The following is a 19,341-nucleotide window of genomic DNA, read 5'->3' on the forward strand; positions in this document are numbered from 1 at the left end:
AGTTGACCCTTTCATGTATGTAAGCTGCATTGATGCTGCCCAGAGTCTGCAAAGCGGTATATGTTCCACAACATAAACCAGAACAGAACTTTATGCAGCTTTGCTGAAAGACTCTGGCAGTGTAAGAAATTTTAATATATTGCAGGGGATTTTGTTTGGAAGCTTCCCTTCAGGGGTTTTAGTGTCTCGGCAAAGACAGAAATTTAAAAGAGCAGATAGAAGAAAGGGATAAGAAGGAAGAGCAAAACAAAGGAATGATCAAGAGATGAAGAGACTAAGTCATCAGAATAGCTTTGTTAGATCCAGTATTCTTACTGATCTGGGCCTGACAGTTTCCCTTTTTAGCCTCAACATTGTTCAGAATGTATTTAGATTTTTTGCAGCACAGTGTTTATCTCTAGGTGAAAACCTTAAATTAACTTTAGTGCAATGGCAAATTTATTTTAAAAATATTAAAGACCTGTAATTAAACCATTTTAATTTTGCCAATCTTTATGAGTATATAATTTCTACTAGTTTATTTTGCCTACTGCATTTTTAGTTGCATATAGCTGCTATGTGGGTTATGGTTTCTGTTGCTGTTTCTCACTGTTGTTCCTCAGGGAAAGATTCTGGTTATAGCAATGTATTAAGTTATAGTTAAGATATAGTAAAGCATAAACAACTAAACCTTTAGACTAAGCTTAGGAAAATACCGGATTTATGATTTGAACATGTTTTTAAGATCTTAATGTAACATAGCACACTTTAGCAATCTTAAAATCACAAAACACACGCTGTTTGATACAACATAGCAGGGGTGAGTGAATTCAACAATCCAAACTGACCAACAATCCAAGCTCAGGAGCTCACTCTGAACAAAATAAGGTTTACTACCGTGTACGTGAAAAGTGTTTTTTCCTAACATAATATATAAAGTTGGTAATAGTACATTTTTAGAGACTTGTGGAGGTGATGTTGGTTTGTATTTTCACAAAAATATGGGAAATGTATAAGTATGTGTTAGCTAATATTAGATGTGCCATGTGGGAATGGGGAATAGCAACTTAATTGTTGAATTCAGACTCCGAAAGTGGTGCTTTCATCAGTTCAGAGTTGTATAAGTTTCACCTTTCTGTGTGTCATAAACACAGTGACATGTACATACAAAAAACATGAATTTTACAGTGTTTATTTATCGGACAAAATATGTTAAATGTCACTGTTATTATTGTCCGGCCTAAAGCCAGGTAGGCAGCCGGAAGTGTGCGACTGTGAAATTGGACGGTTTAGCCTTCAGACTTACGTCACAAGCCCTCGGTGGAGTTAAACTCAGTCATCTGGAGTGATATGGAGTGTTCTCTCCCCTGGTCAAGGTCAAGGTCCAATTTATTTATATAGCACATTTCCAGACAGACGATGCTGCACAAAGTACTTAACATTATAAAAATGCCATTAAAAAGAAACAATGTAAAACAATAATAACAATATAATACGATGATAGGACAATAAAATAATTAAAACAATAACTAAGACTATTAAATAAGACCAAAATGCTTGGCTCATAGTGTGATAAAAGCCAGGGCATAAAAATGTGTTTTTAGTACTGATTTGAATTGATCGAGTGTTTGTGCATATCTAATATTTAGGGGAAGACTATTCCAAGGTCTGGGACCTGCCACAGAGAAGGCTCTTTCACCACAAGATTTGAGATTAGTCCGTGTGGATAGCATTAATTTTGAGCTAGACCTCATGGTTTTTCCTGGAGCATAAACTGAAAGGAGCTCAGACAGGTAAGAAGGGGCGTTAAGTGACTTAAAAACAAAAAGGAAACGTTTAAATTGGATCCTGTAGGAGACAGTGTAGAGAAGCTAAAACTGGGGTTGTATGCTCTCTCCGCTTGGTACCAGTTAGCAGGCGAGCAGCTGCATTTTGGACCATCTGAAAGCGATGAATGGAGGCCTGGTCGAGACCAAAATACAATGAATTGCAGTAGTCCAGTCTGCAAGTAAGGAAAAGGTGAATGACGTATTCGAAGACATTAGCCAGGAGGTATGGCTTTACCTTGGCTAGCTGTCTTAACTGAAAGAAGCAGGACTGGACTACTGCACTCCCCTGCTTATTCAATTTAAAAGAACCATCAAGGTTACATGTCTTTTACAATAGAAGGAAAGGCGGCCCAGAGTGCTGTCGACATGATTATTGACAAAATTGCAGAAAATGACAACTTCAGTTTTATTTTCATTTAGCTTCAGAAAATTTAAGGACATCCACTGTTTGATGTCGTCAAGGCAGCTTAATAAGAGCTGGGCATGGTCTGACCCTGCTTTTAAAGGCAGAAAAATCTGCAAATCATAAGCAAAACAGTGGAATGAAATGTTGTACTGCGAAAAGATGGAACCCAATGGCAACAAATACAGTGAGAACTGGGCAGGACCCAAAATAGAGCCTTGATGTACACCGTATTTAAGAGGGGCTATTTTGGAGCTATGGGGGCCCATATTAACGTAAAAAGACCTTCCTGACAAGTAGGACCGAAACCAGATCCTTTAGGCCAGCATGAAATTCTAGCCGTGATAACAGGATGTCATAGTTGACCGTGTCAAAACCTGCTGACAGGTCCAACAGTAAAAGAGCAGCAGGGCTGCCAGAGTCCAGAGTTAAAAGAATATCATTAAAAATCCTTAAAAGTGCCATCTCAGTGCTACGCAGTGATTTAAAACCAGAGATCTTGTTAAAATCAAGGTGGGCCTGCAACTGGAAGTAGACCACTTTCTCCAGAACTTTAGGCAGAAAAGGAAGCTTTGAGATTAGCCGATAATTGTACAGAACAGCTGGGTCCAGGTTGTCTTTTTTTAAGACAAGGCTGAACTATAGCTTGTTTAAAACATGATGGGTCACAGCTTGTAGCAAGGGACGTATTAATTAATCTCAGGATAAAAGGCCCAACAGTATTAAAAGTGTTTTTTATCAAGCTTGGGGGGAGACAGAGGGGCAGTGTGATGGTCTTAGGTTACAAACTACACAGTCAAGTCATTAAGGGAGACAGGATCAAGCTGCTCTGAGACAGCTGAGCACATACGAGAAAGACTAGGATCTGAGGCGGCAGTCGACGAGACAAGAGCCCTAATAAATAGAACCTTGTTAAAAAATGCAAGAAAATTATCACAAATATTTGGTGAAGAAATGACTCCAGCATTATCACGAGGACTAAGAAAACGGTGGGACATTTGCTCTTACCGGAGTCCTTTGTCCTGTCCCAGCAGAGCAGAGTGCTCGCTGCATGCTAGCATCGGGTATTCCCAGATGAAGCCAGATTTCGGTGATGATCAAGGCACAGCAGTCAAGAACATAGCGATTTCCCACTAGTTGTAATTCCAGGCCATACGTTTTATGGACAAGGGATCTGGCATTTTAGAGACAAAGGCTTGGCAGAGGTGGCTTGTGTGGTTGATCTTTTAGCCTCAATAAGACGCCAGACCTGTCCTGGCGGGAGTAGCAAATGTTTAAAGCAAAACCAATAGTGCACAAAGAAACACGAAGGAAGCACAAACTAAACAATATAAAGGAGTTCTGAGATGGAGAGCTGTAAGCCGCTGTAACAGTGTGCGACGCCACGTGTTGTTGTTTTTTTTAGCTCTTTTCTTGTGAAAAGAGAAAAGAGTTGTTGGTATTGGTGCACAGTAGTGTGGTGAGCTTTGGTAGTGTGTTTTGCATCGTGCATGGAGCTGCTAATAAGCAGTTCTTGGCTTCTATTAGCAGAAATGTTTTTCGTTAGATCATTTGTTAACCTTCGTTTGTGTTACCAGCGCTTTTGGTTAGCTGCCATCTTTTGTTTGCTGTTGGATATATATATAGATATAGATATAGATATAGATATATTTTTAAAAAGCTTAATTTTGAACACTGCTTTGCTGACTCTTTCTTTCACTTGGATCTTTTTATTGTTATACACCTCATCCTATACTCTGTTCAATATTTATTGAGCAGAAAAAAATCCAAATGGATCAGGAGGTGATGTATGTTCTTCCCAGTTTTGTGTCCACAGAAAATTGTTTAACAATTGTATGCAGAGAGCTGTCTGCTGTGGAGTCACAATAAATGACAGCACAGTTTGTGGATAGAAATGAGGTGGAACTGAGGGATGTGGGAAGCACAGATAATATGCCTTCCATCCCATGCAGCATAATTTCAGTGAGATGAAGAAACAGAAAAAAGCATATCAACCCACCTGAGAAAATGACAGCTGGACAGGTTTAGGGAGCTTGTTTTGGAAACAGAAATAGGATGGACCAGATAGTTATCACACTTCAGTGGCACACTGAAGGAAGGAAGAGCAGAGTCATGTGGCTCTAGGAAATGTGAAGAAAGACCAAAACAAATAATGGAAGGATCAATGTTATCTCGTCACTGTGCTGATACAAAGACACATTTTGTATACACACTCATACATACAGGAACAAAATAAAAGGCATCACTGCTCTAAGGAAGAGGCAGAAATGAGGAAACATACAAATGTAGGAGTATGTGGGAGAGAAGCAGCACATGATTCAATACTGCTAAATAAGGTCTCTGAAATGTACTTTGCTCAATTAAAAGACTGTATATTTTAGAAAAGACCAAAATTAAGGTCTTCTCTAATGTTTTTTTAAGTGATAGGTTGTAATGGTCACATTTTTATCATATTATCATATCTCCATTTTTAATGGTAGCATGGAAACTTTGAAAAGGAGTAGCAAATATCACATGCTGTAATGAATATACTATATGTAGTGTTCACTGTTTAGTCTATATTATGTAGTTTAAAGTGGGCACCTTATTTTGGTGAGCTGCTTTATTAAACAGCTTTTGACTTTATCTATTTGCCTTGCCCTCCAGCTGAATTTAGCTGGATTGAATTCTATTCTATTTATATAGTGCCCAAAACACAACAGCAATCACCTCTAGTGATGTGTCGGTCGCGAACGAAACGGCTCTTAGAGCCGACTCTTTGAAGTGAACGATGTGAGCCGGCTCCATATTGGGAGCCGTGTTTTTTTTTCCTTTCTCTCACCCTCTCTCACACACTTTTTTCCCGCTTCACTCCGCAGCAAGCCTTGTGCTTTGCGCTGGGCAGAGGGGGGAGGGGCGGTAGTTACACTCTCAGTAGCACAGGAACAGAGAGAGAAAGAGAGCCAGGGACAACAACGTCACATTAGAAAGGTATAGTAATCATCCACAACGATTTTCAGTTGCGGATGATAAAGGATTCAGAAAGTTTATTCATACAGGTCCATATGACAGAGAATGTGCATCTTCTTTTTGTTTTCATATTTTAATTTATATTTAATTGTGTTGTGGTTTGTAGTGTTTTGTGTTGTTTCACTTTAAATTTGTTTAAAAGGAAAAAGCTGAAAATTTAAATAGTTAAAAGTTGAAATGTAAATAGTTGGTTTTTGTATTATACGATTTATTTATTACATTTTATGTGGAGTTAATAAATAAAAGTATATTTATGGTGGCCCCTAGAGGCAGAGCACGTAAAAACTCCAAAACACAACAGAAGTGCTCCAGGATGCTAGGGCGCAGTGTTGAGCTTTTGTTACCTAGTGGCTACACAAGCCAGGAAGTACCAACAACTGGATTTGGTGTGTGGTAGTAACAGGTAAATGAACATTTTTTTTAAATTATTTGAATATATATGAGTGCTTGTGTATAAATACAAAAACAATACACAAATGCTTTCAATTGTGTAATTTTAAGTGATCTAGGTAGCTCTGTTTTGGAAGTTCAGTTAACGCTAGAAATGTGTTTTGGAGTTTGTACGTGTTTTGTTTCTAGGGGCCACTGTATATATTTATATATAAACATATATAAATAAAACCACATTTAAAAAAAAAAAAGAGTAATTCCTTTTGTGCATAATTTTATATTGTTGTTAATAACAAATTAATTAAAGCAAGAAAACAACCTGAAGAGCCGGTTGAGAGTCGAAAGAGTCGGTTCTTTTTAGTGAGCCGAGCCGAAAGAGCCGGTTCTCTAAAAAGAGCCGGAAATCCCATCACTAATCACCTCAAGGTGCTTTACATAGAGCCAAAAATGACAGAGAGAGAAAACCCCATCAGATGACAGTGGGAAGAAATAAAGCTCCCTTTAACAGGAAGAATTATCTGGCAGAGCCATCCTCAGGGACCGGCGGCTATCTGCCACGACCAGTTGGGGGTAAGAGAAAAAACACAGGACAAGGACACACTGTGGAAGAGAGCCAGTGATGAATAATCATCAGAGATGATGATGATTAAATACAGAGTGGTGTATAAACACAGTGAGAAAAAGGTGAGTGAAGTAGAACTCACGTGTGTTTACTATGTGGACATATGCTGGTCAAAAATGACCACGGTGTTATTGGAGGCAATGCTATCCAGAGTTGTCTCGTTAGATGCCATCTGGTCATGTTTCTGGGAGGAAACACTCAACGTTTTTGCAGGAAATAAAGCTTGAAATCACGAGAAAACCAGAATAAAGAAATCCGGAACCCACAGAAATAAAAACATCAAACATTGGAATAACAATAAAACCACAAACCCAAAATCACATTCACAAAGAATTCACAAACCCAAGGCAACAAAAACCCTGTGGGTGCAGGACATACTGGATCAAATGAAGTATCATCCCAGTTGATGTTTAGCATCAACTGGGATGATACTTGATTGTTTCAAAGCTACTTTAGGCTGCTAACTTATTCAGATATGGTCGTCAACACCGGTAGTTATACATGTTTGGGTTTTTTTGTTTTGTTTTGTTTACACTGGATGCCCTAAATGATGTAACCCCAAAGGGATTTGTAGAATGAAACCGGGTTTGCTTTTCATGAAAATGTGTAAAACACTACACTAAGGAACCACTATACTACAGTATGTGTAAATATTGTATATTCCTCAGTCAAACTGGTCACATTTTATGGAGAAAAATGGAATAACACTCACGTATGTACGTGCATGGTACCTGAGATCAATGTTATGTACCTGTTACCTCTTACCATATTTAGCATAAATACGAGAGAGTCATAAGACCAGTAGGGTCGGAGGTTTCCCTCAGCAGGGTGGGGGGCCTAAAATCCGGTCCTGCTCTTTTCATTACTGAATGAATTTCAGAGGACAATTTTAGCCTCGCATTATGATCTTAATGATGTTTTTCCATGTTGGCGAGAATACAGTTGGTATTGTAATTGTGATCGGTAAACGCACGAGAGAGTAATAAGAGATTCTTTCGGGAAGGTGAAGTGTCGCTAAAAACCTACGGTCCACGCGGTGGCGTTCCTGTGACGGGTAATTAACGTTTATTCAGCAAGTCTGAGGTGTGGCAGGGAGTGTAAAGACTGGGGGGAGAGGTTCTTATCGGAGGAAAGATAAATGCTCGGGGCTGTGTAAAGGGATTGTAAAGTGGTTTGTGAGACGGAGGGACGAAGCATCCTCCTCCTCCCTCTCTCCGCTCCTGCACGCTGCTGCAGTCAGCCACAGCGGGCTCAGCAGCTCCCGTCATTTTTCTCGGCTCTCTCCCGAGCGGCCGACTGCATTCCAGCAACACCGAGGCCACTTTTTCATCTGAAGATCGACCTTGCTGTCTAATCGATTGTTCTCCTATTGGATTACTGAAAACCAGGCTTTTTCATTTATATGGTGTGGTCTGCGTACAACATGTTTAAAACGCTCTAATAAGGCTTTGGACTGGAGATCCGTGAGTAGGCTATGGATGTAGGCGGATAAGATGGAGAAGGGCAGATAAATGACGGAGAGGACAAATTAAATCTCCGCGTGTCTTCGTGGGCTCGGTTTGGATGGTTCTCAATTTTTCATAAGCAGAAAAAAGAAAGCATCGTTACAGCAATCGGCTATCTCCTGGAAACAGAGAGAAGCTGAAAACCAGGCAGCCTCCGACACTTTCGGTACCTTAGACGGTGGAAAGAGCCTGAAGCCTGATTCAGTCACCAATCTCAACCTTCTATTCAACTCCAGCAACTTTAATTAAAGCTGCTTTCTGCCAATGAAGTGTCCCCCCGGTTTACCAGCTGCATTTAATAAGTTTGATGGAGATCGTTGTACCTGTGGACAGAGTACTTTATAAAAGCGTTGAAGCTGCGTGTTTACGAAGTTCTGTTCCAAACACAGGCGATGATAGGTTTCCTAGTTTTAATGTAACGGGAGAAGAGCTTGATGACAGTCCTCTGCGTTGATTTGAATTGTTTGTCGGTTGCAAAAAGCTTACGATCACATTAAAATGATGTAAATAACACAGAATTGCAAATGGGCTTACTTCTCTCAGGAACACCAGCGTGGGCTCGTTCATAGAATTTCATTCTTCCCGAGCCACGCAATACCACCTTGCTCCCTCCAAGCCGAAAAGTGTATAGAAGGAATACACTGACTCCAAGCTTCGCTCAACCTTCAGCATCCCCCAGCTATGAAAAGGCTTTGCCAAAACCTCCCCCGTAGGCCGGTCTCCCGCTACTCTCTGACCTTTATCCTTACTCTTCTATCCTGCTCCTGCCCGGCTCTAGGCAAGAAGAAGCTCTACATTGGAGCCCTGTTTCCCATGAGTGGAGGCTGGCCTGGTGGACAAGCCTGCCTCCCCGCTGCTCAGATGGCCCTGGACTTGGTGAATAATAGGACAGACATCCTGCCTGACTATGAGCTGGAGCTGATACATTATGACAGTATGGTGAGTACAGACGAAGGCTTACCCTAATTTATTTCCAGCTTTAACTGCATGTGTGCAAATGTTGATCAGAACTAGTAGGACTTCTCATATAAGTCAGCACCTGCTGCAACACAACAAAGGCTACAAGGGCACAGCACAAAAAACGAAACAAAAAAACTAACCCTAGAATTCCTGTTTCTTTTGAATGGTTTTAAGGAGCGTAGCCTGATATGGCTATATTAATATTTTTAAGGCAACTTTAATGAGACGTGCAGGTGTAAACTAATAGCTTTATTAAACATTGCTGAATTAGCATTCACTAATGTTTTACAAAGCAGTTATTAAAAATAATATTTGACTCTCTAGGTTAAAATACTCCCTTCACTGGTAAAAATGGCTGAACACATCTGGACGAAAATGAATTAATTGACACAGACCTGCAGAGTTGATGATTAAAATTCTTTAACAATGAGCCACAGTCATTTATAACTAGAGGTGGAAGGCTAATTATAGCATGGGACCCAGATAATTTATTATTGGTGAACCAACATTTCTAATGGCACTCTTTTTTCAACAACAAAAGTTTGTGGCAAAAGTTGTAACTTTTATCACTCTATTACTGTCCCTGTCGATCCAGAAAGAATAAATAATAAATCTATTATTCGACATTTAACAGTGGCAGTAGTCATGGGATGAAAGTGTGCAGAAAATGCTAAACTTTTGTGGAAGGACCATTAATCACCAAATTAAAGGCATAGATTGTCTCCCCTCCACATATCAGATATCTCTGCACCCCTCAGACACATTCCCAGGATCATGTTATGCCATCAGAAGAATAAGTGGCAGTCTTTTCTGTATGTTTTTAAAATGCAGCATTCAGGCCATAAAATGGGTCGCAGCCCAAGAGATATGCTCTACCTACTGTATAGTGATGTGAAAACTGCATCTGTGTTTGTTTGCAAAAGAACAGCAGCTATACAGCCTGCACATGTTCAAACAGCACCACACTCTGTGCTAATGGCTCTCTGTGTGCTCGCTGTGGAAACTCATCTATTTCTGTCTGCATTCAATCTGCAACTTGAAAGTTACAAAAGCAACATGGTATCATGAATTCAAACGTTTTCCATGCAGTAAAATAGCAATAACATTTTTATACAAATTGGAGATGCTTCTGGAGATGGCTGACTTGAGACTGAACCCATATATATGGTCACATTTTTCATCAAAGTGAACAACAATATGAAAACATCTCAGGAGGCTCATAATCTAGAATTTTATATTTGAATAAACCTGGAAAAGGTTACAGAGTCTCAGATTAGAGGGTAACAGTCACATTTTCCACAACTGACAATACAAGTTTCTGTTCTCCATAGATGTGGCCGACAGCTAAGAGGATTCCAAAACCACAACACCGAATGCTCAGTGAGGCATAAGACAAGCCTAGAATAACTTCTAAGGGCTTAAAGAAATCACTGTCAGTGAAAGCTTGTGTTTGCCCTTGCTCTTTTTAGGTGTTTGATTTCTTTTTATAGACAAATGGATAATAACAGCTTTGTGTTTCAGTTAAAGACTTGGTATACAGGCATTGACTCTAGCATTTTTTTTGTCAGCACCAGCCTAAACAGGCTGAAGTCTATGAGAACTGCTCTATGGATGATGACTTCCTTATATTACATGAATGGAATAACACAAGATAACCCATTAAAATAAAAGTTCATCTTGTTTCGGCAGTTGTCCTGCACAATGTGCTGCAGGCAAAACCAATAAGAAGCATCCATTTTGCGTCAAATGTACCGCATGAACAGTCTGCATACACCATGTGTTCAGTGCAGCTGGACTTTAGAGTTAGCGAAAGTGACTGTCACAAGAATATAAACATGGTAAACTGTAGACGGGCAGCTTTTTCCGACAGGAAAACAGGCAGTGCGTCTGCTTCTTCTGGCACATTTTTTCTGGCACAACTGATCGAGACTTGCAACTTAGCGTTATTACAGTTTTGTATTTTCTAGTTAATTTATATATATATATATTTTTTTGTTAGTTTCAGTTAGTTTCCAGAATGGAAACACACACACACACACACACACACACACACACACACACACACAGTTAAATTTAATGTGACAAGTGTATTCTTTTTTCCCCAAGAAGCATCACTGTGATTGGTTCAAGCTGCTCTGCATTGGATCTCTACTTCAAAATCCAGGAGTGGTGGTAGTGGGGGTGTAGGTTGGCGTGACAACAGTAACCACGACAACTGCAGTTCAAACAAACACAGATTTGGCTACAAGAATAAGGCAAGATCATGCACCTTGTATGATGACACAACAGGAGCAGATGGACGGATGCATGATGTAAACCTGTTGTGGTGAGAAAACCATATTTAGCACACTAAGCCAAATGTAACAAACACTAGCTTGGTCACTCATCAATCACAGATGACTAAACCTATTCCACTGCTGTGCCAGGCCAACTGCACATTACACTAAGCATGCTCTGATGGATCTCCCACAGATCATAGTCCGGAACCACACAAAGAGATCTCTGAGAGATCAGAAAAAATGGCTGAATCATCTGTTGCAGTGGGTCTCTCATTTTACTGACCTCTTAAAGCACTTTAAAGCCACATTTAACCATCCATTCTATAAAATTAGGTCCATGACAGAGAGGGATGGGGGCTGTTTCCAATTTTGCCTCTGTTTACCTGCACAGTGAATTTTATCTCAAATGAAAAGATGCAAATGAAGGGTAGATTTTGAGTTTCAACTGAACATTTGGCTGAATCTGAGCAGAAAGTATAGCTTTGTATAGTTTACAATTCATTCTACTGCTTTTATCAGCAATCACATCATCGATAAACACTACAGACCTTGTTCCAGTGGCTGCCATACACATACGATAACACTATGTTTCACAGATGATGCAGTATCCTTTGAGTAGGGCTGGATATCGTCACTGATTTCTAGCATCGATTTGTTTCCGATTCACAAGGTCCCGAATCGATTTGATCCACGATTCCATTCAATTCGATTCGATTCAATTCGATTTGAATCTGGGAAATTTTGACAGTCAGAAATATTATAATTCAGATCAGTACATTTACATATTTTTGTATCTATAAAAAGGAAGCTGACACTCGCAAGACTTTATCAAAGGTGTGAGCATCACAGCAGAGGCCTTTGTGTCAAAGTAGCTGAAGATAAAACACAGAAAAACATGAAGCTGATTTTCCTGTTCTGGGATTTTATAAAAATATTCTGCAGTACATCAAAAACGAAAGAAAACCATTAATCAACACATGAACATTACCTCTGAAGTTACAGCGGTTTTATTAGAGACACAGCGTTTTGCATTTTGCATAATTTTGAAGTTTAAATTTGTTCAGTATTGAACGGCAGAAATTAGGTTTTCTTTTCGGAAGTAAGTAAAAGGAAAAAAAAACAGCGGCCGACAGCCTGTAAACAACGGTAGACTTGTGCGTAACAAGCAAGCGAATAATGCAGAAAACAGATTTTAGACTGGAAACTGTTCTTGAAGTACAGAGAGAGAGAGAGCTGTGCATGAAGTGTGGTTTTATTGTGGTGGAAACAAAACAGGAAAAGTCAGAGTGAATACATGACGATGTTTATGTGAAGCATAGTTTGGATCTTCTTTTGCTGCTGGTTTGGTCAATATTGTTTGGAGAGAGATCAAACTAACAGCTTTAGAGTCCACGCAAAAAGGACGTAAGCACAAAGTGCGGACCCACCGACAGATCAGAATCAGCAAGCTGTCGGCTTTCAGCTCGTTTCTGTGCCGTCAGGTGAGAAAGTCACAGAATCCATGTTCCTGCTCTCATGTACTGTTTTAGCTGTTTGGTGGTTGTTGAAATTTTGCGAGGTTTTACCTGAGATTCTGGCGTTTCGGGCAAAATAAATTTATATTAAAAAATCGATTCAGGATTTTAATGAATCGATTTCACGTTATCCAAGCCAGAATCGATTTTAACCGATAAATCGATTATAAAAACCCACCCCTACCTTTGAGTCATGAACTATTTGTTTCCTTCTCAATACTTTTGTTCCCTCATGATTCTTCTACAAGTTCATCTTAGTTTCTTTCCAAAATGTTGTTTTCCAAAATTGTGCAGGCCTTTTTTGGGTAAAATCTAGGCAAAGTGTAAAAAAACAAATCTAAACTGTGTTGTTGTCCAAATACTTAGATACCAAATTGTATATTTAAAGAACCTCATTCACTACATTCAAAAGACATGCTGTGGAAGGGAGCCAGAGATGAATAATCATCAGAGATGATGACAATTAAATACAGAGTGGTGTATAAACACAGTGAGAAAAAGGTGAGTGAAGTGGAACTCACGTGTGTTTACTATGTGGACATATGCTGGTCAAAAATGACCACGGTGTTATTGGAGGCAATGCTATCCAGAGTTGTCTCGTTAGATGCCATCTGGTCATGTTTCTGGGAGGAAACACTCAACGTTTTTGCAGGAAATAAAGCTTGAAATCACGAGAAAACCAGAATAAAGAAATCCGGAACCCACAGAAATAAAAACATCAAACATTGGAATAACAATAAAACCACAAACCCAAAATCACATCCAAAAAGAATTCACAAACCCGAGACAACAAAAACCCTGTAGGTGCAGGACATACTGGATCAAATCAAGTATCATCCCAGTTGATGCTAAAGTATGTTTCAAAGCTACTTTAGGCTGCTAACTTATTCAGATATGGTCGTCAACACCGGTAGTTATACATGTTTGGTTTTTTTGTTTTGTTTTGTTTACACTGGATGCCCTAAATGATGTAACCCCAAAGGGATTTGTAGAATGAAACCGGGTTTGCTTTTCATGAAAATGTGTAAAACACTACACTGAGGAACCACTATACTACAGTATGTGTAAATATTGTATATTCCTCAGTCAAACTGGTCACATTTTATGGAGAAAAATGGAATAACACTCACGTATGTACGTGCATGGTACCTGAGATCAAGGTTATGTACCTGTTACCTCTTACCATATTTAGCTTAAATACGAGAGAGTCATAAGACCAGTAGGGTCGGAGGTTTCCCTCAGCAGGGTGGGGGGCCTAAAATGTACATGTACTGTGTAAATCCGGTCCTGCTCTTTTCATGACTGAATGAATTTCAGAGGACAATTTTAGCCTCGCATTATGATCTTAATGATGTTTTTCCATGTTGGCGAGAATACAGTTGGTATTGTAATTGTGATCGGCAAACGCACGAGAGAGTAATAAGAGATTCTTTCGGGAAGGTGAAGCGTCGCTAAAAACCTACGGTCCACGCGGTGGCGTTCCTGTGACGGGTAATTAACGTTTATTCAGCAAGTCTGAGGTGTGGCAGGGAGTGTAAAGACTGGGGGGAGAGGTTCTTATCGGAGGAAAGATAAATGCTCGGGACTGTGTAAAGGGATCATTAGTTAGTAATAACTAATGATTAAATGCAGAGAAGTATATAGACGCATAGTGAGGGGAAAAGGTGAGTGAAGAAGAAATACTCAGCAGCCTACACCTACTGCAGCTGACGTAAGGGAGGATTCAGGGTCACCTGGTCCAGCCCTAACTATGTGCTTTAGGAAAAAGAAAAGTTTTAAGCCTAATCTTAAAAGTAGAGATAGTGTCTGTCTCCCGAATCCAGTCTGGAAGCTGGTTCCACAGAGGAGGGGCCTGAAAACTGAAGGCTTTGCCCCCCATTCTACTTTTAAATACTCTAAGAAACCACGAGTAAGCCTGCAGTGTGAGAGCGAAGTGCTCTAATGGGGTGATATGAGACTGATTATTCAAGACCTTGTACGTGAGGAGCAGGATTTTAAATTCAATTCTGGATTTAACGGGAAGCCAGTGAGCAGAAACCAGTATAGGAGAACTCTGCTCTACAAATGTAGTGTGTTCATGGACTTTTAAAAAAATGCATTTAATGTCTTTTTCTTTTCCTTGACCTTCTCTGTGTTCCTGACTTTCAGATTTTACAAATTAATCCCTGTTTTCAACAATACAACAAAACACACACTTTACTAGTGCGGACAAGAACTGTTCTTCCTCCGTGTAGGAGTAGAACTTGCAGTTTCCCAGGGAGATGGGAACAGGTTGTGGAAACAATGGAGGGGTGAGATGGGGACTAATTAGTGCAGGGGTGTCAAACTCAAATACACAGTGGGCCAAAATTCAAAACTGGAACAAAGTCGCTAACGTTAATATTTATTGAAAAAAAAAATCTTCCTCCAGATATAAGAATAAATCTTTTCTTATGGACTCAAATAAGTTTTGCTGCAAAACTGAATATGGAACAACCAAAGCTTAATACTAAACAATATATATATTAGCTGTATAATACCAGTAGGCCAGCTCTAATAGTAATTTGGTATGGCTTCGCAGGCCAAATGTAATTAGGCTGCGGGCCAAATTTGGCCCGCGGGCCAGAGTTTGACACCTATTAATTAGTGTATTAATATTTGTATATAATTTTTTCCCCATAACTGACACTCAGTCTAGGCTACTGGATACAAAGTAATTCTATAGTGAAACCTCAAAGGCCTTAGTTTAACTGACTTAACTTCTTTGAATAATAATGTCTTAAAGCAGCGGTCTCCAACCTTTTTTGCGCCACGGACCGGTTTATGCCCGACAATATTTTCTTGGACCGTCCTTTAAGTTGTTGCGGATAAATACAACAAAATAAAACTAGTACCAAAAAAAAGAAAATTTATTCATAACACACGTGAAAAGACCAAGGAAAACCGAGTAAACGATAAAAACGATAACAAAATAACGCTGAAAACCGATAAAAACCCTGAAAACTATACATTTCACACCTGAGCCTCAACTCTCGCGGCCCGGTACCAAACAACTCACGGACCGGTACCGGTCCGAGGCCCGGGGGTTGGGGACCGCTGTCTTAAAGCATGCTCAATTGTCCAAGTAAGGAAATCCAAAAAAGTTGATTATGGTCATCGTAAACCCTACATCTGTGTGTAGGGTTTACGGTGACTTCTTCACTCAGCTGACTGCAAGTTTTTCCAACCTTATAATCAGAACATTGCATAATGAATGAAACTAGAACCACTGATGAACAATCAACTGTGAAGTCAGTTCCTTGATCATTAATATGCAAATTGTCAAGACAATCCATGGTCGTGTTCGTGAGTTGTGCTAGTGTCAGTCATTATGCAAATGTACTGTTTATGAGGTTGGTGAAACGTGCAATCAGTTGAGACTGAAGAAGTAATGAATGAGTAATGAATTGTTTCTCACACTGAAAGTGTTATTTCCAGATGAACAGAATCAACTTTTGGGGATTTTGAATTGAAGTTTTTTTCCTCCTAAACTCATTTACTTACCCAAAGGAGTGATGAGCTCATGCCATGGTGACTCCTTTTAGAATATTAGACTGGATTTAATCAAAATTACACACACTGATCACCTAATGGGTTTTCGCCAAATTTTGCTCAAGGTCAAGGTCATATTTGTTGTTATTAGATTCTCATTGGTTTGTGCAATACAACCACATCGCTTTCTTCACTACATGACACATTACAATAAACTGTGAATAATGATGGATTGTGAACTGGATGAGCTACTGATTAAGATTAGTTCAAGGCTGTTAACTGACTATTTTTTCTGTGAGATTATATTTTCCCTTTGCTGTTTCTGAAATTATGACTGAAACTCTGCTTTTATTTTGCAGTTTAAGAAGCCTACCTAACTCAGTCTTAGGTAGTAACTCGTGTAACTCGTTTGTCTTCATTATTTAAGACATTTAAACAAATTTCAAAAAATGGAATTTGAGGTGAGCAATCAACTGGTTACAATGGGATCAGCAGCAAATCATCAGTCCTTTCTAACCGAAAATAATAGAATGTCTATTTATGTCTTTTCAGTAAATAGACTCCATTGATGAAAACAAGAGTTTCACACTAACATGGATTAGTCTGCTACTTTAACTTTGGTGTTTTAACAAGTCTGGTTTAGTCTACTTCTAAACCAGTAAGTTAAAATCAGTCTTATTAAATTTGATAATTACCACACTGTGATACTACAACCCTTAGACAGCAATAGATTACATGCATGAATACCCCCTTTTTAAAACATCAAGGTTAGGTTGACCCAAACAGTTAGTCAGGTCAAACAGTTTCAGTTACAGCAAACAGATACACATTAACTAATGATGGGTGATAACAAATCTGGTAATTATTATTAAATTTGATGAAAGCTTTTTATAACAGATACATTTAAATGTGGACCAATATGAAACACTGTAAATCTCCTCACAAGTTTTGCTAGCTTCCCTTGTCAGTGCCCTGCTTCAAACACAGCTCTCTGTTCATAAAGTGAGGAAATAATGTTTTTGATCCCTGATGAATCTGCGTGGAACTACTGTGGAGGCAAGCATGGACGACACAGAGCTCTCAGTTCTAACTCCTTCTTTATTCCTCTCCAACATCAACTGAACACAAAACACAGCAACACACTTCCTCAACACTGGGTGTGAGTGGAGCCCTCTAGCGGTCCACCACACATGCCCCCCCCCCCCCCCCCCTCCAAACACCCAGCAGAACTAGTCCAGGACCCTGGGTTTAAGCAAATGGCCGGAACGGCTGAACGGGGGGGAGACTGACAGAGGGAAACCCAGCCTGGGAGCGAAGCTGGCACTGGCGGTCAGAAAAAGCTGCAGACAGCTCGGGCTCCGTTGGTTGTGGGGCGCTCCTGAGGGAAAAAAACAGAATCCATCAGCCCGGTGGCAGGTGGGCGGCCGCGGCCGCGGTGAGGGGCCTGGGCCGGGACCACCTGATCATCTTGCAGAACATGTGCAGGCTTAAGTCTGTCAACAGAGACAACCTCCTGCTGACCGCCAAAGTCCAAAATGAAATGTTTTTTTAAGAACCCTGTATGGCCCGTCATATGGTGGACGCAGCGGAGTCCTATGGGCATCGTGTCTGACGAAAACAAAACGAGCAGAGTCCAATGAACTCGGAACAAAAGTGTCAGGGAGGCAGTGGTGCACAGGGCCAGGAACAGGAAATGAGTCCCTTTGGGGGCGAAAAGGCAGCACAGAGGTATCGAAACACGGGGGACTCTCAGGTAAGAATTCCCCGGGACCCGGAGGAGCTGGCCGAGGACCAGTTCAGCCGGGGAAACCCCGAGGTCTTCTTTAACCGCGCTACACAATCCCAGCAAAACTCACGGAAGACGGTCGACCCAGTCGCCACCTGTTAAGGAAGCCCGGACTGCGGCCTTGAGTGACCGGTGAAACCGCTCGCACATCCCGTTAGCTTGTGGGTGGTATGCTGTGGTGCGGTGGACCTCGACCCCCAGGCTGTCAGCCATGGCAGACCAAAGCTCAGAAACAAACTGGGGGGCCCTGTCCGAGGTAATGTCAGCAGGGGGACCGAAACGCGAAACCCCCGTTGACAAAAATGCTCTGGCCACCGTCACTGCTGTCGTGGACGCCAGGGGTACCGCCTCCGGCCACCTGGTCGTACAGTCCACCACAGTCAAAAGGTGTGTGAAACTGCGGCAAGGGACCAACCAGGTCCACATGAACGTGATCGAAACGCCTACTGGGGACGCGGAAAGGTTTGAGGCATGCCTGCGTGTGCCGGTGGATTTTCGAGCGTTGGCATGGGATACAAGCTGCCATCCAGTCTTTCAACGTTTTGCGAAGACCCGGCCAAACGAACCTGGCACTGACCAGCTTGACCGAGGCCCGGACGCCTGGATGAGAGAGGGCATGTACCGAGTCAAAAACACGACGATGCCATGAAAGGGGAACCACCGGGCGGGGGCGGCCGGTAGAAACATCACAAAGCAGGCGCAAACTGCCGTCCCACACAGGGGTGTCCTCCAGCACGAGGCCCGTTTTCGTTGACTGAAGGGCAAGGACGTCCGGGTCAGTACGTTGCTCAGTGGCCATGGCAACATAGTCAATGCCAACATACACCAGAGAAACCAATACGCGTGAGAGACAGTCAGCAACGTGATTGGACTTACCAGCCACATGCTGAATGTCTGTGGTAAACTCTGAAATGGCTGCCAACTGGCGCTGCTGGCGTGCGCTCCATGGGTCAGAAACCTTGGACATGGCAAAAGGTTTGTGGTCAACGTACGCAGTAAAGTTGCGACCCTCGAGGAAAAAATGAAAATGTCGTGTCGCGAGGTGCAGGGGAAGCAACTCCCTGTCGAAAACACTGTACCTGCGTTCGGAATCTCGGAGCGTACGACTGAAAAAGGCGAGCAGTTGCCAGAGACCTGAAACCCGCTGTTCCAACACGGCATCCACTGCCACGTCGGACGTGTCAGTTGGCAACGCGATCTCCGCCGATGGAAACGAGTGGGCCAGCAGGGCTGACGCGGGAAAACTGAAACGGCCTGGACTCTGTCGGACAACGGAACCACACCTTCAGCGGAAATGCGGTGCCCGAGGAAATGTTCACGCCTGTGAACACTTTGGCACGGGTGAGGTGCCCACAGCAGCACCCGCTGCTTGTTGAGAGCAAGAGTGATACGTGTTTTCACGTCAAAAAGTAAATTAAATAAGTCTCTGATAACACCAGAATAAGTCGCCAGATTTGTCGCTAGTCATATTTTAGAAAAAAAGTCGCTAAGGGGGTCTGAAAACTCGCTAAATATAGCGACAAAGTCGCTATTTGGCAACACTGCATCGCACCAC

At 41.3% G+C, this 19,341-nt stretch overlaps 1 protein-coding gene across 2 annotated transcripts in view; it reads left to right on the plus strand.

Annotated features, from left to right (window-relative positions):
- Positions 1-7,271: 7,271 nt before the first annotated feature.
- gabbr1b (gamma-aminobutyric acid (GABA) B receptor, 1b) overlaps positions 7,272-19,341 on the plus strand; it is a 106,192-nt gene continuing 94,122 nt past the window's right edge. For both annotated transcript variants that reach the window (XM_087835030.1, XM_087835031.1), the window contains exon 1: positions 7,272-8,676. In XM_087835030.1, the coding sequence (XP_087691156.1) occupies positions 8,419-8,676 (258 nt within the window). In that variant the 5' untranslated portion in view covers positions 7,272-8,418. The remainder of the gene's footprint in view (positions 8,677-19,341) is intronic.

The sequence above is a fragment of the Neolamprologus brichardi genome, chromosome 22 (genome assembly GCF_056152115.1).
Source record: "Neolamprologus brichardi isolate AB-2024 chromosome 22, ASM5615211v1, whole genome shotgun sequence".
Lineage (NCBI taxonomy): Eukaryota > Metazoa > Chordata > Actinopteri > Cichliformes > Cichlidae > Neolamprologus > Neolamprologus brichardi.